Source organism: Rhyacophila brunnea, unplaced genomic scaffold (assembly GCF_057557595.1).
Source record: "Rhyacophila brunnea isolate RB1 unplaced genomic scaffold, BYU_Rbru_1.0 scaffold_6, whole genome shotgun sequence".
NCBI lineage: Eukaryota > Metazoa > Arthropoda > Insecta > Trichoptera > Rhyacophilidae > Rhyacophila > Rhyacophila brunnea.
In genome coordinates this window covers 21884345-21911695 of record NW_028233276.1, presented here as the reverse complement: position 1 = coordinate 21911695, position 27351 = coordinate 21884345, and the positions used below count along the sequence as shown (strand labels likewise).

Here is a 27351-nt window from a genome sequence, read left to right as displayed (position 1 = left end):
CCTCGAATTACAATAAAAGCAATGTTCGAATGAATAAATAGGACTGTGCGGAGGGTAAAAATAAATCAAGGAAATGGTTCGCGGTACAATTGTTCCGGTTGTGTTTGCGAAAGTCCGAGTGACATTTACAAGAAAGGTTACTTGAAATAGAGACTTGTTCGATACTTTTAAGTGTTGTGATAAGAAAATATTTTACACAAATAATAACAATTCACCGCGCAGTAAAAGTTTATAGCTCGAAACAAAGGAAAACTGTCCATTTCATTTGTCTGTTTATTAGAACCAAATGCCATTTATGCATTTTTAGCAAAACTTAGGTACTACTGTTATTAATACTAAGTATATGGAAATGCGCATTCTGTCGACGTATTGTACGAGTAGATATCTTAAATAGCTATACATTTGTTTCAATCAGTGATACACTTGTCTACTTGCAAATGAAAGATCAAGACATAATGCGACATGTTACATATCCAGACGTCAGTAGGACATTGCGAATTACGTAATTTATAATATAACGTAAGAAACTTGAGAGATTAACTTATTTCTAATGTAATATTGAGATTAAATCGATGAAAATATTGTAATGTAAAGATTTAGTTTCAATTTCAGAGAATGGCAAAGGTTTTTTATATTACTACATTCTCCGTAGCATATTGATACTATTTAGAATGCATTCATGTACGATTAGTCAATAAATTGAAAATCCCATCGACTACAATTACATACTATAATAATATAAATTAGATAATTTTGAATATTCATAGACTAATACCAAACATATATAGGATATATACTAAAAGTATTATTAATATAGTACACTACATAGTCAAGGCATGTGAGTATTTGACCAAAACAGCTGACATGATTTTTAGTTTTATATATTGTGCGGTTTCACGTGGTCGACAAGTTCGTCAAAAATCAACAGAAACTTCCCCGATTACTGAATGTAGCTACATAAACTTTTTATCGAGAGTCCATAGTGGACAACGCTTACCCATGTAATCACTAATAAAATGTAGATTTATTTGAATAATTCAATGTACACACCCGCAATGAGCAATATGATATAATTCAACTCATAATGCAAGAGAAGGCAGCAGAATAGTACGCATAATGAGATTCTCTTCATTACACAATTTCCGTAAGTGGCTCAATGTACAAGGGATCTGATTGATTGGCCCAGAATAGGGAGGTGTATCTACTGCAAGTTCGTTGCCAATCTTCGATATAAGGCAATACTAAGAGAATGACAATGTGCACTATGCCAGTATACAACTGACACATTATACAGTTACATACTTAAATACAGACATACTAATAAAAATGTAAAACCTGTATAAAATTTCTAAAATGTAAAATTTTCATATATTTTAGATCCGCATGTACGTACATCGTTCAGCTCTTTCAAAATACATACGTGTCCAGTAACTATGCAATCTTCAATGCAAAAACACAAAACAACACAAGAATATGGAGTTTAAAAAGCTGCAAGTCGGCCGGCATGCGTAAAGTCAGTCGTTTAGCGTCCGTTTAATTCAAAATCAATTAAACCGCGGAAACAGCTTGTCGATTCAAACGACAGGGCGGCAACTTCTATTCTATGATATTACAAAAAAGTATCAGAGACTATTATGTTAATCCGGGTTAGGACAAGCACCTCTTTGCGAGCAGGTGTTACTCGTATTTAGAGATGATATTTGGTTTGAATAGAGGTGAATAGATTTGATATCTAGTCAATATGGATGCGGCGCCGGATCAAGAGAGATGGAGCCGGTGGAGGAAACAAAAGGAGACATAAATCATGCAGATATAATAAATAATGGGACTTAGTGATACCTACTCCGCATTTTTATACACCAACCTCACAGATTCCATATTTATTCACCAAACCTATTATATCCTTGTTCTGTATCAAACACACGTTGAAAAACGACATATAATATATTTTTGGCAGTCAGTTTAGCTAACCTGAGTGACATTTTTTTCAACGTCCTTTTGATATATTCAGGCAATATCTCTATAGAAGATTATCTTCAATGTCATTGGTTGATTCGTTCATTGTTTACCCCTCAATAATTAAAATATGAAGGGAAATAATGTCAATTAATTTCACAAAGAGATAGTTGAATAATTCTAAATTGAAAATACTGTATGATACACTGCATTCCTAACACTGCTATTAGGTTCAAAAATGTTTTTGGCGTAGGTAAGAACATTTTTGATAAAACCTGAAAATGCTGTGACTGTTGACCATATATTAGAAAAGAGGTAATTAAATATTACATTTAAATATTAAAAATAAGTGTAGAATAGTACCATTTTAATGCTTTAAAAAATTAAACGTCTAATACGTATCAGTGCGGTTCAATCACGATTGAGTGAATATAATAATGAAATTTATTAAATTGACTCTGCCTTCGGGGATTAGGCCGTAACCGGCTTATGGCAGTCTGATAACTAGGAGCAGCTTCAATTAAGTCTATCATTATTAAGTTTTATTTTATATATTTCTGTGTTTACTTACAAATTTGATGAGTTATAAGATTTGTAACAAACTTTTTATCTGCCAAATCTGGCCAATTTCGAAAAGGCAGGCAGTACATGGTATCGTACACCACCATCAGATAATATAAATCGATACCAGAGCATTAGGATTCAGTCTACGTCTGAGGATGCTCGAACGTCTCTAAGAGACAGCTTTAACTATTGTAACTATATTACGCTGTAATTGTATTGATCTTTAAAAAAAACCGTTCTCCGCTACAATTTTGATTATTGGACCTGCCCTACACAAGATCACCATGATACACAGACGCCTGTTCGGGGCCTGTTCAACATACATCAAACGTAAGGTAAACAGGAACATGGAGGTTCCGCTAACCAGCGTCCAAAGGCCGACCGACGACGCCTGTAGATGTAACAATACCTATATTGTTTTTCAAACGTTGTGTTAAGAAACGAGCGAATTTCAATGGAACGAATAATACAGTAATAAAATATAAATATCTTACCTTAAACTTCACAAAGTCCAACTCCCTGACAGTGAGAGGCCTACTGGCTACCTTCACTTCCATCTGCAGCAGCTCCATGGTCTTGACCTCGTGGAATCCTGACGAGAGCAGAATGTCACAGGTTCGCTGCACCTGTTCGATACATGGACTGAAGCTGCAAAATCGCCCACCTAGAACGGATAGAGACGATTCGATGTGAGAACGTTTGTACGACAGTACAAAAAGTTGTAACCGAAAAACAAAATAATATTACATTGATACTGTTGAACCAGACCTCAAACATTCATTATTAATCGGTCCAAAAGATTTTGAGGTCTAGCGGATGATAAATTTCATAAAACTGTAAAGCTTTAAATATAGGCATTTTTAATTAACATGAAACGACTGTGACCGAGTCTATATTGGAAAAACTTCGTGATAATTTAGTCTTTTTGTTAAAAAACAAATCAGTTATCTGAAAACTAACCATTTTCCTAATTTGTTAATCACTTCATTCACAATATTCAAAACTTCATTAAATATAATAATTTAAAAATTCGTCATCGCGCTAATGAAGAGCTCAGAACTCCTAGAAATACAATGACAATATCAATAAGAATTACAACTAATTGCTGTCAACTCCTCACAATTTCTTATTCTTACTCAGTCTACTTGAGTGTAACTTCGAAATTTTATGAGCTGTCCCTTTCTCAAATTAATATACCTACCTCTTTTTCTACCACTCAGCTCGCATTGATACTATAATTTTCTACTAAGTTTTTACAACTATGTATTTTTTATATTATGTAGACGTCCATTGAGGCCAAGTAGAAAAAGGAAATCAAACAAACATATTTTGACTTATATTACTGACTTTGAGATATATTCTAATGGATTTAAGTTTTGCACTATTTCATTTGAGACGTACACACAGTGTGTATTTGCCTTTTGGTGAGTATACACAGTGCCTGACGACGCCGAAGGGCGAAATCCGGGTCACAAAAAAAGACTCAAACGGAATAGTACACAACTTAAATCCATTAGAATTTAAATTCAAAATCCATCAAGTACCTTCGGTCGATAGTATTATTATAGGTGTAGATAATATATATTTTACTTACGATGTAGTGAAGTAGGCACACACACACACACACATACTAACTACATGCATAAAGTATATTTAAAGTATAGTTGTTTATATTTATTATAAAGTTAATTTCAAGTGATAATGCATTTAAAATAAGAGGCGATAATAACAGATAAACAGTCGTATTAAAACCATTACAATACAAACCCTTTGACCTCTTTTGAAATCACTATTTAACATTTTCAATTGAAACAAGAAACTTGTAAATCTTGTAAGGCATCATTATGGTAAGGTATTTGAGTTATTTTACATTATTTGTGGTTAAACAATATAAACTTTGCAGAGTTATGTTATTATAATAGTAGGTACGGCATAACAACAAATCGACACAAGGACGCCACACAATAATGAGATAATAACGATAGCCTAAGATACAAAATAATAATTATTTTCAAAACGTTATAAGCCTTTATGGTATATATATATACTGCCACCTTGAAAAAATAAACCCGCCAATAATAAGAAGTTTTTCCAGAAGGAAAACTCGAATAAATCGATCGAGACTATGTTCTGTATTGAATTCATTTACGAGGCAAAATCGTTTATAATATTAATTTACACTTAGAAAATTAATTTATATTATTAATAATGTTGAGAGTATATACCTACATACTGATGAAGATTCGACATAAAACGATTACTTTACGGAAACAACTAGAATTTACTAAAGATAATAAATTGAAAACAACCCATAGATAAGTGACGAAAATATTATAACATGATAAATTATCCATACTTAATAAAATGTTTTTGAGATTGAGATTTAAAAGTTTCTATAACAATATTTAATTTAACATTACTTAATTTGGGAACACCTCATAACAGTGGCGAAGGGTGGAGGTAGGCTGTTGAGATCCGAATTTAATATAGCATACGCAACATAGACAGTCATATATATTTGTTTTCAATGAACGAAGTAAGACTATAATTTGCAGATGGTGTAGGTTAGTTGTCAAAATTCATTTAAACCCTGCACATAATTTTAGATATTTTATAGATAGAAAAATAATTTGTATTTGGTTTAAGTACAGCTTAATGAATTAAAAAAAAAATAACCAACACCATCTGTAATATTATGTATTCTTAATACAATGAAAACAATTAAGTGTGACTGAAAAAGTGTGCATTATTTTTGTCGGATCGCCCATAATGATATTAATTGACTATTAGTTTGGTTCAGGCAGGGGGGTTTAATTGATTTTCAAATCTAACCAGCACCATCTGTAGTTTGTATTCAAAGTTTAGTGTGTACTATTTATGTCGGATATTAACAGCCTACCTCCACTTTGCCACTGCCTCATAAACATAAAAATCAGAAAATTATGGTGCCGGACAGGACATGAACCTACATCATTTTAGAATTTTCAATTTAGAATAAATGGTTTAGTGTCCTTAATAAAGTAGATATGACATATTAATATCCAATATCATTCATTTTATTTTTATTGTTATTGAAATAATATTATTGGATGGATAATTCAATGTATTGGTTGATTATTTATGTCATCTTTTGAATTTGTTTTGATAAATGCCTGTTGTATAAAGATTATTTAGTTGAAAATGTCCCTCTGAGGCGGACGAAACTGGTCCAGATATGATTAATAAAAGTGGAAAAAGTACTATAAAAATTGCGTTTTATTAAATTAAATTAATAATACAATGTATTTCCACCACGAATTGAGAATTAACACAATAAAAAATACATACATAGTATACCATTATACAAATAATTTTACTAAGATAGATTGTCATATGAAACAGATTGAGCTGTCCGTCTCATCTGATAGAAACTTGGCATAAACCAAGAACGTTTCAACTTCTAAATTGCCCCTCGGAGATATTTGTTTAGTTATTCTGAGCGAATGCAATTTGCAATACGCAAATAAGCGATTTCAAAGATACCTACGTAAGTACAAATATGAAAAAAATGAAAATAAACAGCGGACGCCATGCGAAGATGATTCAATTGCTCATAAATTACTCTGTGAGAGTACATTTATTGGAAGTGGCGTACATTTCAATTCAATGGGGATATTAATTTACGACATAGACACATGATTGAGCTTTCTAATAATGTTGTAGGATGTATCTATACTATAATTTCGAAAATATGTTTGTTTGTACCGTCGTGTCGGTTTTTCTTTATACAAATCCACACGCGCAGTCAGATTTCGACAAAATTTGGATAGTGGACGGAGGCCGGCGAGCCGGAGTGCGTGGTGGAGGTCTCGAATTTCAGATTTTATCCGTTACACCCCGGGGACAGTTTTACGGTTTTTGCGGGAAATGCCGCCGCGTACAGGGCCTCGAAACGCGGAATTTAATGCTGCAACCCCCATTTTTATTAAAAATGTCGCTAGAATGTGTACATTAAAAAAATATTGGCGTTTATTTCAGCTCGATCGGAGGTCAAATGGCAAAGTTATATGCAAATAATTGTGTTATTACAGCCATCAAGAGTGGGGAGTAGTAAAAATTTATATATTTTGGCACCAAATGGAAAAGCCACAAATATTGTATATCGAAAAGCCCTGGAATGATGGAGGGGATATTTATATTATGGATGGATATTTATATTATATAGAAATAATAAATTGAATATGTACTACTTTTTAAGATATTTAAATGCAATACATGTATAAAAATATACTATATTATGTTAAAAATAATAATTTATAATATTATATTTCTTTATTTTTTTTAAATTTAATCCTTTGCACTCTACGGATTGAATTTAGAATTTTTATTTTCAAATATTAAACCTTTCCACTCCTGGGCAGCGCCGAGTGATATGGCTAGTTTTATAAAGATAACTCGTAGAAAATCGGAAACACCATATATTAAAAAAACAGTGACATTATTTTTTTAGCGTAATGCCTTGTTTACACATTCTTAGTATTCATCACTCTCATTAATGCTGTCATCTATATAAGCTACATTAGTAACAACGTCAATGCGAGTGAATTAGTAAGTAACTTATCCTACCGACACCCCTACGTATACGGTCAACTGTTCAGTAGTACGATTTCAATAAATTTTAATGACGCCACAACGCTAATATAAATGCTGGAATCGTAATTTTTTAGTTATACCTATAAAACATTGATTGGATTTTTGTTTTTTCGTTTTATTATCTTTAAAATTATTTAACAAAGACAATGAAGTCAAAATAGACAAAAACGCAGCTCCGACCTTTTAAGTAAGAGGTGACGCTATTTACTAATCGTTAGTACGTACCTCCACTATAACTCCAGTCACGAGTTTTCACATAATGAATAAGATTTTTTCTACAGCTACCAACCGGGAAATTAATGGGAACTGGCTTACCCTACTGTGTTACCGATTTTTTAATGTGTGGAAAAATATGGTATAAACTTAAAGATGTGTTATTTTCAATAATTACGTTTGTATCATAATAATAGGCATTACAGTTTGCCACGTAAATATAACGCGCATTCAATATTTGAGAGCTCTCGTGTTTTACTTGGGTATTATGGCTATGGTTTTTACATTTTTGTCTTATTGACCTATTACTTGGCTACCAAGCACAGTAATGTAATACAAAAAGATAATAAAAAGCCTTCAAGATAAAATGCCACATCATCTTAGATATGGACCGTCGAGAAGGTAATGAGACAATGTCCTAAATAAAAAGTCAGGTTTTTTTGTAGAATAACAATGGTTCTAGTTTTAATCCATATGCTTTGATAGACATCTATTTGATTTCTTTGCATATTCTGGGCACGTCAATGGCGCAATGATTACCTGAATTGGCTACAACTTGTTTATAGCCCCTCGTATGCGTCGAAGAGCCATCTTATCGATATGAACGAGTCTGCAAAAAAATGACAGCATGCGATCCTGATTTATCGCTACTAATCGCTTTAATCGCTGCTCGGCTCAGCACAGCGGATGACCTATTGGGCTTAAGCATACGATGGTTATGATTGGTGAAGGTGCAACGTCGAGGAAGTGAACATGGCATCCGCGTCACAAACAATGAAACCAATACTATTATATCGATGTATTTTTGATATTTTTAAAACATTCAGAAGTTATAAAAATACTAACTATAACCTGTGTAACAATATTACCTATTGATCTATAGCTGTATCGACGTAGATGGGATGATCACATTACCAATAAGGAGATTTTATGACAAAAGAATATGAATTATGATAAGATAACTTTTAACTACTACAAAATATAGAAAAGCTACATACTTCGGCCCTATTTTCCACGGAGAATGCAATGAAAAGTAGTGGGCAGTATTGTGTATTGGAATTGTTTAATAAAATGCCTCAATGTTTCAATTCTAGCAAAGAACACCAGCACAACTGCGAATTGCTTTTGCCGTACCCATGGTGCTACTGTAGATTGATTGAATGATGTTACATTGTACCTAGAGATGGGTTTCGGGAATTCCCGAGAAATTTTCGAGATTTTCCATCCCGAATCTCGAGAATTGAAATTTTTAACATTTCGGGAAATCCTGGATCTCGATAATCTTTTCTCGGGATTCAGGATTTCTTTACTATCAAATATTAATTGAAAAAAAAACGGTTTTCTATATGAAATAAGTGGACAGAAAACACAAAACATTCAAAGACTGATCGGTGCATTTAACACAATTAAGCCAACGTCGACTCAAAATGAGCGCAATTTTTGCAACATCAGGGAGTTTTATGTCTCAAAAGCGTATGCGATTGTCAGACGCAGCGGATGACAGTCTGTGTTTTCTGAAATTATATTTTAATAAGTAATGTTTTGAATTATTTTTGTTTTCCTACTTCTATTTTGTTTCTCTTCTTACATAAATAAAAAAAAATCATTTTTGTTTGGAATTTGTCTGTTTTTACACTGATTTCAGAATTTTTACAGGTTTTTTTTTTAAATTTCCCGATATCTCGAGAATTCTCGAGAATTCTTTTCTGGCAATCTTGAATCTCGAGAATTCAAAATTTCATCATTTCGGGAAATCCCGAATCTCGAGATTGAGATTTTCTCGGGAAATACCCAACTATAATTGTACCTAGTATAATCACGATTAAATTTGCACTCCAATACGGAGCTAATTCCTTAATGTGGATGTATACATATATAGATATGATGAATGAAATAATGATTGTCATTCAATTCCTAGACAATTGAGAATCTAGTTCGGCCTTGGGATTCAAATCAAACACAGATGTCACCAAATAGTTCTACAAACTAGAAAGAAAAAATAAACAGTACTTAAGCTACCATTAAATGGCTGAATAATGAGATGAACGTAGTTGTTCAATTATTATTAAGAAGTGCGTTCACAGTTTGCAAGAAACTCGGCGGGAAGTTGCGACATGCAATTTAATTGATACATTACATTAAATGTCTCATGCGAATTGCCTTTAACATTATAAGTGCATGTAATTAATTTGTAAGTACGCGGAGACATGTATTTATGAAGAATACAGGAACGACAACTCAGTATAGTATAATGTAGGTATTTAGTGTATGTTGTCATTGCTAATTACCATCTTCTTTTCTTTTGAGAAAATAAATCTGTCAATCAGGAGATGCTTGAATATAAACATAAGCAGCATTAGTCATAGACGTCAATCACACTAATTAAACGGGTTTCGCAAGACATTAAATTAACCTGACTCAACAATGTGATTGGACCTACTTTTATATTTGTAGGATGTTCAATAATATTCAAATTAATAATCAATAATTATTCAGCGATATATTGTTCCTGGAAATCGGCAGACATACAGCTCGAAGAGACAAATTCAAGTCATCCAGTGGTATCTAAGCTCACGTCAACACGTCGAATTTGTATGTGTGATTTGGTTGTCATTCATCAAACACATGTACAGTGTCACTAATTTATCTGGAGAATTGATGGGGGAGCCACAGTCGAAAACTACCAAATCAAGACTTGCAAATGAATAGAATTTGACAGTGGAATAACGTATTCAATATGGCGTTATTGTAATTTATTTTTTGTCCTCTACATATAAGTTTGTGGGATTGTAATTTAATGTACATATCATTGGTGCGACATTTTTGATAGGTAGATGAAAATTATCTGTTTGTCGTATGACGTAACAATTTCCAGTTGACATGCGCCGTAAATTTCGCATCAGTGAATGTGCAGATACTATTTTTCATTCGTTTCAGGTAGCTGCGTGACGAAACTGTCCCGGCTCTTCATATCCTTTGCCTTATTACTGAGGATGGTGAAATTACAAGCATTGCCAACAATTTCCTTCAATCTAGAGCGATCCTGCGCTGATCTTGTCGCAGCGTAACCTCCTTCTTCCGACGCTACCAGAGATCACTCCCTTCTCGAGGCTTCTCGGATCTTTTCTTACCACGTGACTGAAGAATTGGAGAATGCGCCTTAAGTAGTTGGCCAGGAGACGATATTGATTGTTGCCATCTCTGCCGGTTTTTATGCGCTAGCACCACATCTCAAACTCGTAAAATTTCTTCCTGTCGGACTCTGAAAGTCCAGGGTTCAATACCGTGTATTGAACATATTGGCGTTTTAACGCGTCTTTTATATGTGATTTTCGTGATACGATTCTTTCATATTTTATTCGCCTGATCTTCTTCTCGCAGCATCGATCACTCGTTCCAATTGGTTTAGTCTACCAATCCCTTAATACGATAGGAATATGACAGAACATAATATTATGTAATACAATTTACAAAATCTAAAAGGAATGTGTGTACCTACTTAGCTAATATAAAGTATACCACGCAATTGACACGATTCTCGACTGAAACACTCTCAATTAATTTGCTACTTGTATAATATTGCTTTGCTTATTGGTTTAGGTTTAACATTCTACGGTGGGACATTTAAATCACTTGAGTCAGATGAGTTAAATGCTCCGTTTGCATGTGATTATAGCTCATGAAAGCTACGCATTAGACTCTGTAATGATACGGATCTAATAAATAATTATACAGAGTGGGAAGGAAAAAACTGACAGAGTTAATGTAAGCTTAAGAAATTAATACGTTACTTATACACATAAGATGAATGGCGGTAATTTTGCATTATACCAACATCCATTTAATATGACCATTAAAAATATAACTATACTTATAAGAAATAAGGAATTTGAGTTGTTTGTTGTATTAAGTAATTTGCTGATGCCTATTGGCAGGGCGATAATAAACTGAGTTCAACCAAACCTGTTAACATTCATGTACTATTTAGCTAATAAAGCAATAGGTATATAGTAATACTATTCAAAGCTAAGAACGAGTCGATTTGAATACTAATATAGAATGGTAATTATCTATTTCGATAAAGCCGATGTGTTTTAGGCGAGTGTCACCCAGTGACAGTTGCATGAGAGAGTTGCCACGCGGGCTCGGCTGCGCCATCATTATTATGCAATAGTGTGTGTGTGTGCGTGTGTCGTGCGTTACAGACAGAATGACAGACAGTCAAATCGAGACAAATATAATATAATGTAATATGATATTTAGTTTACTTGTACCTTCTTTGTTAAAAATATATTTACACGTATTGCGCTAAAAAGCTCAAATACTTCAAGTTATCAAGAAACGCAACATTTCACATATTACATAAAACGTTGTTGAGGTCAGTAGTACGAGTTTACGGTTCAGAAACGGACATCACATGTTACATGTAGGGATTTGCTCATAGAATATTACGAAATATTTTAGGTCCTATCTACTAGGATAGCATCAGATGGCGATGTCCCTACGACCAGGATCGTAGGTCAATGATAAATCTAAGGTCAAATGGAGACCGGGTATTGTGGAGACGGATTGTACGGACGGACGGAGGAATTAAGGAGGTCAGGCCTCGATTTGGACTGTGCCGTCATATAAGAAGTAAATGTTTTCAGATTACATACATAACCTATGTGAACGCTGGGTAGGCCACGTGATTCGTATATATCAACCACCGACGAAACTTGCTACATATACCAGTCATAAAACCAGGGAACACAGAATTAATGCGAACTGAAAAACCTAACGGGTGTGCAAAGAATATGTCATTAGCAAAAGAATAGTCATTGGCGTATTTGAAGGTTACAACACATACTATTGCACGTATATGATTTTTAATTTTCGTAGGATACTCACACATTCAAAACCCTGCATCAAAATGTAGTGTATTATCGCGTATCTGAATTATATTTATTAATCTTTTTGTGCATAAAACGGATATTGTAGAAAGATTTACTAGCGTTCAAAGTAATGAACTGGAAAAGAAGAACGAAAGATCTGAAGAACACCAGTAAAGAAGAAGAAAATTAAATTGGAAACCAAAGCTAATATAAGAATACTACAAATAGTTATTTAACTTTTCAAAAGCTCACCCAGTAGGTATAAGCAAAGCGGATTTCTTTGAGCTAGTCCATAGAGATGCAAGAATAGAGATATCCGTAGATTTATTTTAAAGGTAGACGCACAAGAAAGGTAGATTTGATTAATTACGTTGGTTATCTCGACCGTAATCAGCACGCGTATTGAGAGCATGAGATGTGTCACTATATCATTTTAATATTGCAGATGCTTAATGTGAGTGGGTAGAGTATAGTTCTGTTAATTTACTCAAGGAAAACGGCATGAAATTATAATTGCATATAAGTCCTTACCATAGTACATTAGGGTTTTACTTTGAAATTATTAAAGAATTTAAAGGGAACTACGTCATTATATTTATTTGATTTATTGGATGAAATTATAACCGTGCAGTCTCGTTGTAAAATACGAAATGTAGGTACAGTTCAATACAATTTATCGAAATATTACATTTAAAAATCTAATAAAAACAATAATACGGCGAATTTAGATATCACTGTTACCCAGAAACATTCAGTTTTGAGTTAACTATACATTTTTATAACTACTCAATCCTCTATCTATTGAGTGGTAAAATTGTCGTATCTAAATTAAAATTCATTCTGGAGTTATTCACAGAAATACGATCTTATTGCTAATGAAATTATGCATATGGACTGAAGTAGACTGTAGTGAAATACTTACTTACTACAGTTTTCAAAGGCTTTATATTTATTAGTTTTAAGTTTGCCCTATTTATACAAATAATGTCAGCCTCAGTTTTTCAGTGTGATTTCTGGGCTCATTGTTAATATTTTCCGAAATTATCTTTACCTCTATCAAATATTCTATTTTATGTTTTATGGTTAAGTTTTTTTTTCCGACCATGTCCGATCCTGATAGGATTATATGGGCCTCCACAGAGTGGAGGTTTGTATTGACAGATTTTTTTTTTACGAGAAATGGATGTCAGCCACTTGCTACACCTATTAAGTCCATATCCTGACACATATAAATTGAAAAACAATATGTGTACTTGCCAGACCCAGGATTCGAACCTGGGACCCGCGAATTTATAGTTCAACGCTTAAGCCGCGCGGCCACCGTGGGTATAATGCTTTAATTATCTCAAAATTATGATTTTTCACATACTACTGCCTGGTTTCAGGATGGCGTTATATTTAAATTAAATGAATTTATTTTAACTTTGGGAATATTTCTAAAAAATAATAAATAACTCTATATTTTGTAGTATAGCAAATGTAGGTATACCTACGTACCAGTGGCGAAGGGTGGAGGTAGGCTGTTAAGATTCGCTATAAATAGTGTACACTAAACTTTTTTAGTCATATGTATTTGTTTTTATTGAACGAAGACTACAATTTACAGATAGTGTTAGTTAGTTTTTAAAAATCAATTAAACTGCCTAAACGAAATCATAATATTTTTTGTCTAATTTGGGCAATACGACAAAATTGTGCACACTTTTTCATTCATAGTTATTTTTGTTTTCGTTGGATTAAAAATACATATTGGACATATTGTTGGTTATTTTTTTGTTAATTCATTAAACCCTGCCTAACCAAACTATAATAAATAAAAAATATTATTCTATTTATAGAATAATCAAAGTTATGTATGATTTAATTGCATAATTTTAGATTTTTTATAGATATACATGTATTTTTTGACTATTATCTATTATGACTTGGTTTCTCAGGGTTTAATTGAATTTTAAAAACTAACCAACACTATCTGTAAATTGTAGTCTTATTTCAACGAAAACAAATATCTATGTCTGAAAAAGTTTAATGTGCACTGTTTATGGCGGATCCTAACAGCCTACCTCCACCCTTCGCCACTGCTACGTACATAGGTATTATGTATTGTGAATATATTTTTCTGTATCCATAGTGCCACTGCAGAAAGATTTACATAAGTATTATATATTGTAAAATGCAAAACAAATATTTAAGTTTGCTTTGTTTGCGTGAAAATGATTTCGTTGAGGTAACGTTATTCCTGCACCTGGCTAGCCTGTTCTTCAAACCAACGGGTTTCCGGCGTCCTGGAAGGCCGCTAATTACTATCTATACCTATAGAATGTCTTCGGCGGATCTACGGGATGTTGCGGAACGATGCAAGAAGACTGGCTAGTGACGTGGATTATTGGAGACGCCGTGTGCGGACATGGTCGAAGAACATTATATCTATATGATATAATATATAACCATTATTAAGCCCATATTGACATAACGCTCAGAAAACTGACAACCAAACCAAAGAAAACCATTACAACTGCGAATCGCTTTTTGCCGTACCTACCCATAGTGCCACTGCACCCGCGGATTGTTCATATATGACAATACGCAATAATGTTATGATTAGTGATTAACGAGATACGGTGGTGCGTATAGCAAAAAACGCCATAGAACCAACAGAATATAAAATCATTTTTTTCTGATGATAAAATATTCTTTGTGAACATTATACTGAAAAATGAATGAGGGAGGAGGGAAAACCTTCTGGCGTCATTTATGGTCTACTTATGAAAAATTCCATACAACATGTGGCTGATTTTTTGTCACCGATTCACGTCGTTTTTATGCAGAAATGTACTATCGGACCCTCGACGCTTTGGTGGCCTTAAATATACTGAGAAGCTTATTCCATCCGGTGATTGAATTGCAAATTCAGCCTTATCCCATCGTTTACTAATCACTAACCGTAATAGACATTATAATATATTCACAATGATAGCTACATCTATTGCTAGTATTGTTATCGTGGAAGTGTAGTGGTCTTTTGATGTACGCACAGTACAAAAACATTTGTAACGATTTGCTATACTTTCACTTGGCAAGGAAATGATTTGTTTAATATTCAATATGACTCTAAATCAGCTATAATGTCGGCCCATATCGCTGTACAAGACATTGTTGATTTTTTTTATATCACCGATTGAAGTCGCCGCTGAAATCAATTCTGCAAGGAATATACGATTATGTACATACATCAATTAAACTTTCCATATATCATTCGGGTATATCATATTATTTAATACTAGGTTTTAGAAAGCCCATCTAAAGACTTACACAAAATATCTAAATTATTGTTAATTACTACATACGTTATGCTGGTACCTATCTATTATTTAGAAACGTGTCTCAGTTATTAAAACAGATTGCATAAAGTCCCCATGTAAAGTTGGTAGGTATGTAATCTCATCATATTTTTTACCATTGCCAAGGAACATGTCTTCCATAGGTATGTAAAAATATTATGTGCACAATTAATATTTAATGAAGTCATCCAAATAGCTAGAATATCTTCTGAAACCTAATTTGAAAATACATGTGACAAATATATAACTACTAGAAAAATAACAACATTTAGCGAGATTCGAATCCGCGCCCCCAGGAATTCGTGGCCACGTGCCCTAACCGCTAAGCTATGTGTGTCTTATCTAGTTGGGACGATATCAACTAGCTGTTATTATAATTCTCACGAAAGCGCTTTCTAAATTACGTTATTGTTTTGGCAATAGGTATTGTTTATTATCCCACGATGGCCAAGCGGCTTGTAATTTCGTGATTTCAGGTTAGAATCTTGGGTCTGGCAAATAAGTAAGTACTCAAATTGTCTTTCAGTTTGTGTTTGGAGTCAGAGTATGGACTTAATAGGTTGAGCAAGTGGCTAACATCCATTTCTCGTAAAAACAAAAATCTGTTCTCGTAGTAGATTTTTGGGTTTCCACCGTGTGTCCTAATTCCTTATTTACTCGACGTTTCGGGCTCGTTGCAGAGGCCATTATCAAGAGATGATATGTTTTATGATGAACATGTAGTGTAGGTATGTGAATATAAACGTTGCTTTAAGAATGTCAAAAGGAATCCGATTAGCTAAGAGCAAACGTTGCTCAGAGTAATCTGTCAATCGTTACGACCAGGGATACCGGCTCGAATATTGGATTTTGCTGATAGTGCCGGAAGCCATGACGTTTTTAACCGTAATCCATCATCCCTATTAATATTTTCAGGGTTTCTATGGATTTCAATGGCCTTCTTTACCAATCGTGCGAAATATCCTTTATTCCGACCCAATATGTTGGTTTCAAGGAGACCCAAAAATCTACTACGATAAAAAACAACCGTGAAAGCCTCAAACATTATATAACAAAAATCTGTTACTCTCTGGAGGCTCATATGACCATATTAGAATCGGACCAGGTCAAAAGAAAGAAAGAATTGTTTGTTAAATTACAATAGGTAAATCTTTATGCTTGGAAAAATTTTCCTCGTTATTTAGAGGAAACACCATAATATATATATATATATATAACACCACGTATAATTGAATTATTTTCTATTTTTCTGAGCGGATGGCAGCAACGATACTTTTATTTGTTCATATGGAAATCTCAAATGAACGTGGTATTGCAAAATAACATACCATTACGGCAAATTTCTTCTTTATCATAAAAACGCAACCAAATTCGTACAGTGATTACAAAAACTTCAACGAAATCAATAAACAATATTATTTAATACGTCTGAGTAGGATTTGGCACTATATATTATTTGAACGGCGTAGCAACGTGCTTACCAAACCCTACAGTGCTGTACCTACTGATGGCGCATAACTAGAATTTGGCAATGCGGGGGGGGGGGGGGGGGGGGTAATTGAGATTTCCAAAAGCTACATCGTATTTCAAGACAAACTAGTCTTGCCTAACCGTGTCAGATAAGTAAGGGTTTACAATATGCAACTTGTTTGGGTGCAAATCATTAGTTATTTTTAAAAGAGTGTTTGATTTCAGATGACAGATTGCCAATATTGAATTGAATGAAGATGCCATAACCTAACAGTTAACAAAGCAACTACGCATATCTATTATGAGCATGATGCATTTACGATATGTTGTATATAATTTAATTGGCTCTGGTCATATATCTGTTGATTGAGTGAGTAATGATTACTCTTACCTATTTTTTTTAATATAATCTGGGGGTTTAGTATATTTATAAGGTTAGTGTATAAGTGGTAGTGTGTCCCTTATCATATATAAAAATAATATGTCCCTATAGAAATATAGGTATGCAGTATTTTTGACAATTTTATTGTTCACACGACTGAGTATAGTAATGAAACTTTGTACTATGGACATTGTACAACACGCATGCGCCGGCAAATGCCTGATCGATTGTTGACGCCGAATAGATGGACCCGGTAATCGAACATGGACCTCCGGTGTACCGACATATTATCGCACCATGTGATCGACCTATTTTTTTCTTCAACTAGAGAAAAAAACTTATTTATGGAACGTAGATAGGAATGTAATGAAGGGGAAGAAAACCATTTCATTAATTTATACTAAGTTGTTGATTATTATTTAGTTAAGATTTTTAGTCAAATATTAGATTTTTAAATAAACAAATATTTATTTTTACATAATATAGTGAACTTTACGAAACATAATTTAATAAAAAAAGTACATGGAAGTATCTACACAGAATGAGCTAAGTAGTAGACTATTAATTCTCTGGATATTTTATAAATCAGGAAATAATTTTTAAAAGTAGTTACTTAACTCCAAATAAAAATATTTTTACTGGCAATGCTAGATCACTTCCTATAGAGTGTTTTACATTATGTGATTTTTAGAAATCACTAAATTCAACATGAAATCGCTTAAAAATCACTCACTAGATATGGGACCAATTTTCAATAGTGGATAAATCCAATATGTTTATTTTCAAACAGCGTCAAATCAATTTCAACCAATCACGTAATTGCAAAAACTGAAGTCATTCTCTTTAGTGCCACGCATTATGAATTTGATAAATAAGATAACGTGTTTGTTTTATTCCTAGTAAACCAATGACATTAATGTCATTGTAGTAAACACAAACTTATTAGGAAAGATGATTGAAAATATCGCATTTTATCTCTTTGCAAAAAGTGGATTTGACTAAATATGAAAATTACCTCATGAAGTAAGATATCAGTTATACAGTTTGAAAAAGGTTTAAATTACAACAAAATAGTTTTTTTTAAATTTACTGAATTGCAAAGATCCAAAGATTCGAAAAAAGATCGATATGGCTGATTAGAAATTTTAAGTACCTTCGTATGGTAGTAAAATGCAGTTTATTCAGTCAATTTAATTACAAAAACCACTTGATATCATTCTGATACTAGCTTATTAATGATATAGAATACAAATTGACAAAAAAACGTTCTTTAATTAATGTTTTCGAATTAAAAGTAAGTAGTATGGTATGTGTATAATGCGTAAGAATTCCACTACCAAAGATCCTCGACATCTGCAGCGGATTCCAGCGACGGTCGTGGCTCGAACAGCTCGCGGCGTAGCGCGAGCCAGACGTCACAATAACTTGGACACAACTTATACCACCTTCTTACCTCTTCTTTCCTCCTTACATCTTCGGAGTATAGCACAATTCGACACGTCCGGAATCACTTCCTCAAAACGTTAATATGCACAAAGATTTTCTTGTCCACGGACACGGTCAGTGAATAAATTTGAATATAGTTTAAGGATCAATATTTGTACATTTTAGGAATTCTATCGAAATATAATACAACACATATGTTTGAGAAATTATGGAAAATTGACGTAGGTAGTAAAATAATATATATATAACATAATATATATTGATAATAAAATATTTTTTGGATACGCTTAGACCTCTGATTATGTAAAATGAACTACAAACTAAAGGCACAGACATTGGTTTATCCAGGGTTACACTTTTATTAAGGTGACAGCCAAGGCGATTTTTTTACCACCATGCAACGGCAAACTTTGATTATTGTGTGTCAATATTCGAAAACTTTATAACTGAAGTGGAGTTATTGAAAAATACAAAAAATCGTTAAAATACACTGAATACCCTTAATTTTACCTGGAACACCATTTGGGGAACGTTTCTGTAGAGCGCCACACTGTTTTTAACCCTAGCAATTAATAGGTAGGGGGCCCGACAAAGATCCTGGCCTAGGGGCACGCTTCAGTATATGGGGGCCATGGTGACAGACAGCATGCTTAAATATATGAAGGCGCATTTGGTAATTTCTCGACTACAATATACACACTGTGTGTGATAATTGATAATATATGAGCGGAAATGTGCGGACACATTGGGAGAATATTAGCGCATGTACACGTGCATGAATTTACTGTCAGCAATGGCATGCGACAATAACTGTTTACATGCAAAAGTGCTGATTGTCATGACAATCTCATTCTTAAAACGTAAGCGAGACGCATTGTCGTCGTTTAGTGTGGTGCTATTTTTGACAGGTTGTGAAAATCAAAATGCTTTGCGCGTGTATTTCGTATTTTTTTCCGGAAGGTTTGCCGTTATCGTTATAACACATGAAAATTCAAAAGCCGCTGAACTTTTTCGATTCATGCATGCAATCTTGCAACTTGCACGATATGTTTTGCATTTGGATTTTATTGTTATGGTCGCGACAATATGTACTGCCTCGTGTAAATGGGCTATTAGACAACAATGCTATATAAAGCAATACAATTTTGGAGTCTTGAGGCTGTATGGACTCGTAGCTCTCCGACTGATATCGATTCTTCTAGGTATGTTTACATGATGTAGTTTAAAGTTTAAAAGAGTTCTATAATATTATGTATGTACACATATTTTTTTCAGACTTATACACGGTTTAAGTAAATGGAAACTGCCATTCTTGGTAGTAATGTGGTCAAAGAGATAAATAACGCCTCCATTCTAGACGTACTATTATGTAAATGACGATATTTGATGCCATTCGAAGTTATAAAACAATTACCCCCTGATAAACTAATCCGGACATTTATCCCCGGAGAATATCCTCCAAGTAATAAACCATCAAATAAAAATTTAAAAAAAATATTTAAATAAAATTTCCTTGATACAACAAACAAAACATACAAAAACATATTAGACAAAATAATTAATACCTTATAAATTAAATTTAAAAAAAAATACCTACCATTATCGCCGTTCAATGATGATAGTTATAGTGATCGTGTTGTCTTGCACAAATTGCAAATTTTGTACCGACTATATTATTTTAAAATTGGTACTACTGTAACATAACCAATTATTTAGGTATATTGACAGAACATAGATTTAAAAATATAGCTGGATACGTCGGAGTTGTCCAGATGTTTCGTCATCGTATGATAAAAAAAATACAAGGTATGTTGGTTGGTGAGTTATCTGTGTCCGTCCTGAACCGGTCAGTCCGGTATAATCATTTATTGACAGGCGGTGATATACCGATAGATGATTTATTCTCGTAAATTGGGTGATGTAGGAAAAGAAAGTTTACGATGACTTGAATTGTCACAGATTGGTAGATACGAGTTTGTAAGTATTACACATTACACACAGTAAGTATAAAGTATTTTGTCTTCGCCAAAAATACTTTGTTGACATTTTGCTATAGATAGAAGAGAAGGCATTCAATCACTGTTTTTTTTTCTGGTTACTACTCAACTTGTTTTGACGACAGTGTTGCTAGAAACACATAAATATCACGTTACGTGAGCGGTCGTGGTATAATAATCAGAACATTCAACAATATTATGGGAATTGTCTGTTAGGTGGTACCATTTTAAACCACTAACATCAAAGATACGTGAGAACACGTGACTAAAAAATGTGTAATTTTCATAAAATAAAAAAAACTCAATTCGGCTTAAAATGTGATAAATTTTAAATAAAAAATAAAACAATATTTCAGCCTTTTTGCCAGTAGCGCATGCCTACCATGAGGTCATGTGACGTGATCGTTATGTGTTCCTGGCATTATAATCCGAGCCAATATATTGTATATGCTTGTAATTCGTCCGGATTTAGTTTTGGGCTGAGTCTGGTTGATCCAGATTAAATCCGGCGAATTGTTAACATATTATATAGGTCATAAGACGTAGCATAAGGAAGTACCTAGGCGTATAATACATATTATTTAAAAAATGAATAATACGATTAATTAATCTATTTACTATTCTGTATATCATTATCGAGTGCACTATATTAAAATATTATGGCGTCATTGTTATGGTATGTTACATATTATTTAAGTGGTACCACATTGTGCTATTATTGTGTGATTGATTGCAGAGGTCAAGCAGTTCCGACTTTTTTCTTTCGAATGGTTTGCATAATAATACCGTAATTACTGGGCCATCGAACCTTGGAATAATAATGTAACGGTGAGATGGAAATTTAGCATAATGTTAACATTGAATGCCAACTCCTAATGGTGGAGAAGTCCAGTAGGGAAGTGTGGTACATGTTTTGAAAGTGCCGCCAAAATTAGTGTTATTCCATTAGTTTACATTGTTTACAATATCGTAACATTTTTTTGATTTTTGAAAGTTGAGAAAGCTGTTGATAATAAAATTTTCGTGTAAGATTGAAATGAGTATAATACTGCAAAATACAACAAAGCGGTCCTGTTACTCCAAAGCGTAAAGCATTGGCTTCTCTTTTGGGGGATTCGCGTTCATTTCCCGGTGAAGTCACAATACAGTGACAATAGAGTGAAATTTCAGTATTCTATATTTATTCAGTATTTCTATCAAGTACAAATTCTTTTGATCGTTTAAGCTAGTCATGTCAAGTTATATGATTCAATAGAAAATTTAAAAACGTGGTATATAAAAAGTTCTTTTTATTTTGTAGTTATTAAAAATTTTCTTGCACTTATTTCGTTTTCTAAATGTCATCACACTCATCACTCATCGGGTAATTATATTTTGTTGTTGACCAAGTGATTATAATAAGTATACGGGTATTATGTATTACCAGTATACCCGGCAGTTATTTTTTTTAGATAAATCTTTTCAATATGAACACACATACTAATTTCCTTCTTTAATTACTTTACTGTATGTGTAGATACTGTTGCTATATAAAAAGAAGAATACAATAAAATTGTACTAGGTAGCACACAAAACATTACGTTATTTTGGTAAATAAACGTAGATTTATACAAAATATAATACAAATTTAGTCAAAATAATCAACTATACAGATATAATTATTACTTTATAATGACCAATTAATCACTCGGTTCGTAACATATTTATTTTTTAAGAGTGGCTTCTCCAATGAACCTGAAACTTGGAAATAAAAGGAGAACAAAAAATACACAGTGACAGTCCAACAACTAAATATAACGAATACATATTATTATAGCAGTGTTACGTCAGAATTTTTAAAAAAGTGTGAAACAAACTGACATTATTATCTCAATGTTGCAGTTAACTATACGTTCGTGTGGTAATTGCTTTATCGCCCAATTGTGTACACGTAAAAATAATAAACTAAAAATCCATTTAGAGAAGTGTTAACTAGATAAGCTGTATTTTTGTAGGTGCCGCGGGTAATTTGTTAATTCCCAAATGAGTGAAGCAATAGCATAACAACAGGCCTCTGAACTGATTTATATGCAATAATTGAGATAAAATCAGTACAGAAACGTTTCCAGGTGTTGTTTTCTTAAATATTATATTTAAGATGTAATTAATCACGGCGTGCGTTGTCAGTAAGAGGTGAAACTAAAAAAAATGCAGATAAATAATGATTATATCACTGAAAGCGCGGGGTAAGCACATTTGTGTTGATCAAAGATTACCAATTGTAGAATTTTCCAGAAACTCATGTATCACTAAAATAAATCTTGAGATTGTCATTGATTTAACTTTAATTTTATAGAGGATATTTGTATTACACCTCAGCAGTGAAGCGTGCCTATTGAAGGCTGAGATAGATAATTGAAAAATATCTAGGACAGCCATATTTATGGGATTTGAATTTGAATTATGTTTCATCTTCTGTATTTACTAATACAATTTATAGAACATAAAATATTATATTTGACTTTCTAATAAAAAGATATTTCACTTAAAAAAGACAACATGCATTAAAATAGATATTTTATAAAAAAAGTGATGCCCAACCGGGTTCGAACTCGTGCCAAAATATCTACGGCTTTACTGATGTTTGTAAATGAGTCATTCGAAACATTTTGCAATCTATGTACCTACCAGTGATGCCAACTGTACTATAATTATAATACAATACTATAATTTTAATCCTGCGAAAAATGTAATATACTATAATTTTACGCCAAATATACCAAAATACTATAATTTGAAAGGATTAAAGACTCAAAATGTTCCTGTACTATATATTTTTTAGAAATACTATATTTTTTACGCCTTTGTACTATAATCACCATAGAAAAAGATGGCAACACTGGTACCTACTTATATTTAACACGACGTCAATTTTATACGAAGATTTTGTGTATTACTATGATATAAATTTTAAAATAATAATATAAATATTATTTAGTATTGTAAAATAAGTTTAATAAAACCGAATTTCCATGTCCGACTTAAAATTGTTTTTTTTAAGGCGACAGAGTGGAAAGCACAACCCCTATTCAGAATACACAGAAAATAACCTAGATTATACCGACTAATTGGTAGGGCTCGAAATGGACCGGAGCGCCGTTCCGGTTCGTAAAATCCCCAAAATTATCGCTCCGTCTCGTGGAACAAATAATTTGATCGCCTGAGCGAGATAGGCCATAATATAACAAAAAATCTAACACGCTCTCTTCGTAAAATTTTCCATTTCGTATATAGGTAATTATTATACTTATAAAAAAATCAATAATATTTTCGGAATACATTTTCTTTTTTTTCCTTTTTTAAAATCGTGCATTTTTCTTACGATCATAGTAATAAGATACTGATGAGTAATAACCATACTATTTAAATCCGGATAATCGAAAATTTGTGTAGTCGAGGTTCTACTGTATGTAACAATATTTATTATGTTTTACCATGGGTTCAAACCATGTCCACATGATAGATTAAAAGTACAACGGCGAATTTACTTATCTCGTATGTTAAAAATATTTACTATGTACCTAGTTACATTATAATAACATGTAGACATAAACATGATCATTATTAATATCCCAGCCATATGTGTGTACGAATGCAACAAATCAGCGATGCTTTCGTTTGACATCTGAATTATTTAAGGCCGGGTCGGAATCCGCGGCATTTCGCCAGGCGTGGTCAACCCGTGGGCCGCGACCCGCCGCCGGCCACGTCTTATCTGCGAATCGTCGCCTCGCCGATGCGCTCGATTATTTACGATCGCTGCAAAGATTACCGGGAAGGCCAGGGAGGAACTGGTTTAGCGTGTGCCATGGTGGTCGAAACTACCCGATGATGATAAGAACGCTAATGAAGGTGCTGTATCCTAAATGTTGAAGGGATAATGGTAATAGCATGCGTAACTATTTTTTTTAATGAAACAAGTATCTTATTAAAAATTGATTTGGCATAAGTTATTATTTAATTAATAGAAGGAAAATTAGGTCGAAATAATTCATTTAACTAAGAAAACTGAGTGGTAGAGATGGACCAAAGAAATTGGCGAGACCCTTTGCTACTACTATTTTCTAAAATTGGAGCGTAACATGGTCAAGTAAGAAGGAAGGATTGCATTTTAAAAGTATATAATGTAAAAGTAAATTATCACTTTCGCTGTTAAGCGGAGTCTATTTATGGTATGGGGAATGGAGCCATGGATGCTATATTAACAGAGTTTTTACGATGAAAAGTTCGAAGCCCTTCGAGAAACCTATTATGCCCTTGAATCAAAGACACATTGAAAAAACGACGTATTTTTTTAATAACCGTCATACCTACATCTACAAAAAAATGATTATGCAAAATGAGGACAAGTCAGCAATAAAAACCGCAAGGAAGTTTTTAATTTAATACTGTTTTGACTGAACACATCAAATTAAACAATGTAGCATTCTTCACTGGAAACACATAATTGAGCTGGGTCGAACACAAGTATTTTGCTTGCAAGGTGATAGATAGGTTTGATCAGTCCAACGAGATTCATAATTTTGAAAGCGTTTTTCGAATAAATACGTTTTTAAGGCTTTTCCAAGTTATGTGTTAATAAGGAAATTCTTTTGTTTCCGAAACTTTAGATAGAAATATCCAATACATTTCAAATTTGTATAATTGACGTTACTTCAATCAGTAAATCACAGATTAAAAAAAGAATATTGAATATATCCCTTTATATAATGTAAAAGTAGGTACTTATATAAACAAAATAAAATGACTGAATCATATGATAACTGCCACGAAATGAAGTCCTGGCATTGTAAAATCGGTCCTGCAGACTGGTTCCGAAACGAGGCGCCGCCCTCGACGCCCACGCCTTAGGGCGGCGCGCCCTACTCCCTACGCCCTCGATGGCAGCCCGCCCAACATTTCATCTGGTCGCAGATTTTATCGTCAGCGCAGATAGCGAAATGCACCATCGCTGGTACATCGATGCCCTGGGCCAATTTCGGACGAGAGGGTTCAATATCGACGAATGGAAAATCTTGAAAGAATTATAGGGATACTTTTACAAAGGTAACAAAAATCATATATTTTTGGAATCGTTATCATCACTAGGCAGAATCGAGTCACTATTAGATGAAGGCATACCTAAGCTACCTTTAACTCTTTTTAATTTATCACATTTAATGTTTATATATTATTATAAATTGTGGATAAAAACTATAACTATTTTGTCAGCACGCTTTGTCCACCGCAGAGAACTGTAAGTTCTTAAAAAAAATTTCATTCATACAAAAAATATAAAGAATAATACAGTTTGTTGCTAAAAAGCAACACCATGCAATTAAATCTCTCGGTCATTGAGTTTTCACTATCACATATTTATTTTTTAATCAATTAGTCAATCTAGCAGGTTTTATGGCTATCCTGTACCCGTCTAGAGCTTTATGGGTACCTATCACTGTGAATGGAAATAACATGGAAAACAATAACTTTTGGAGTGTGGATTTATTTTAATAAAACAGTTAATTTACCCTGTGATTAGAATATATGTTTTAAAAACATATTGAAAACTTCTACATTGATAATAATTGATAATGTATTAATATATTTTATTCATTCCTCTTAAGGTTTCTTCTTCTTTTTAAGACTAAAACAGGTCACGTGAACTAATGACAGTGTGCAGTGGAAACATGAGTGTAAAGTGAAACAATCACAAACATCAAGAATATGAGAAAATCACATAAATATATTGTGGTTTTACCAGGAATCATTCCTGAAGCTCCCAGATTAAAGGACGGCCGCCTTACGCACTGGATTACGAGGGCCTTGTTATATAATAATACATTTGGCCTACAAACGATTTAAGTCTCGTAGATAGACACATTATTTTGTAACTACATCCTAATTATTTTATGCAATATTTACTATACGCCAAAAATTTTATATGAAATTAAGAAACAAATTAAAGAAACAATTAGTAGGTATGTAACATATTATGATTATAATAAAATGGAGTATACAATTACGATTATTTAAAATTTAAGCAATCCCTGTGGGTCTATTCTATACTCATCGACCGCTAAAGTGATAACGTGATAAATATGATCGAACTTATGGTAGGTTTGTATCAAAGTATTAGCACTTATTGTAACAATTACAATAAGTTATTGTACTTGTTGCAATAAGTGCTATATTTTAACAGCAGCAAGAGAGGTACTGTTAAAATATAGTACTTATTGCAACAATTAGAACCAACTTATAGTAATTGTTACAATAAGTGCTAATACTTTGATACAAACCTACCCTAAGTTTGATAGCATTTATCACTTTAGCGGTCGATAAGTAGGTATAGAATAGACCCACTGAAACGATTGCAATTTAGTTTCACGTATTCTTATTTATTAAGACTACGCGATAATACAATAATTATTAAGTTATGATTTGATCACCCCAAAGCGAAG

General features: G+C 33.1%; 1 protein-coding gene across 1 annotated transcript in view; it reads right to left on the bottom strand.

The window, feature by feature from the left end:
- Trmt61 (tRNA methyltransferase 61) overlaps positions 1 to 27351 on the bottom strand; it is a 209115-nt gene that overhangs the window by 104950 nt on the left and 76814 nt on the right. Inside the window, exon 5 of the mRNA XM_085957038.1 lies at positions 3015 to 3184. Coding sequence (XP_085813164.1) covers positions 3015 to 3184 — 170 coding nt within the window. The remainder of the gene's footprint in view (positions 1 to 3014; positions 3185 to 27351) is intronic.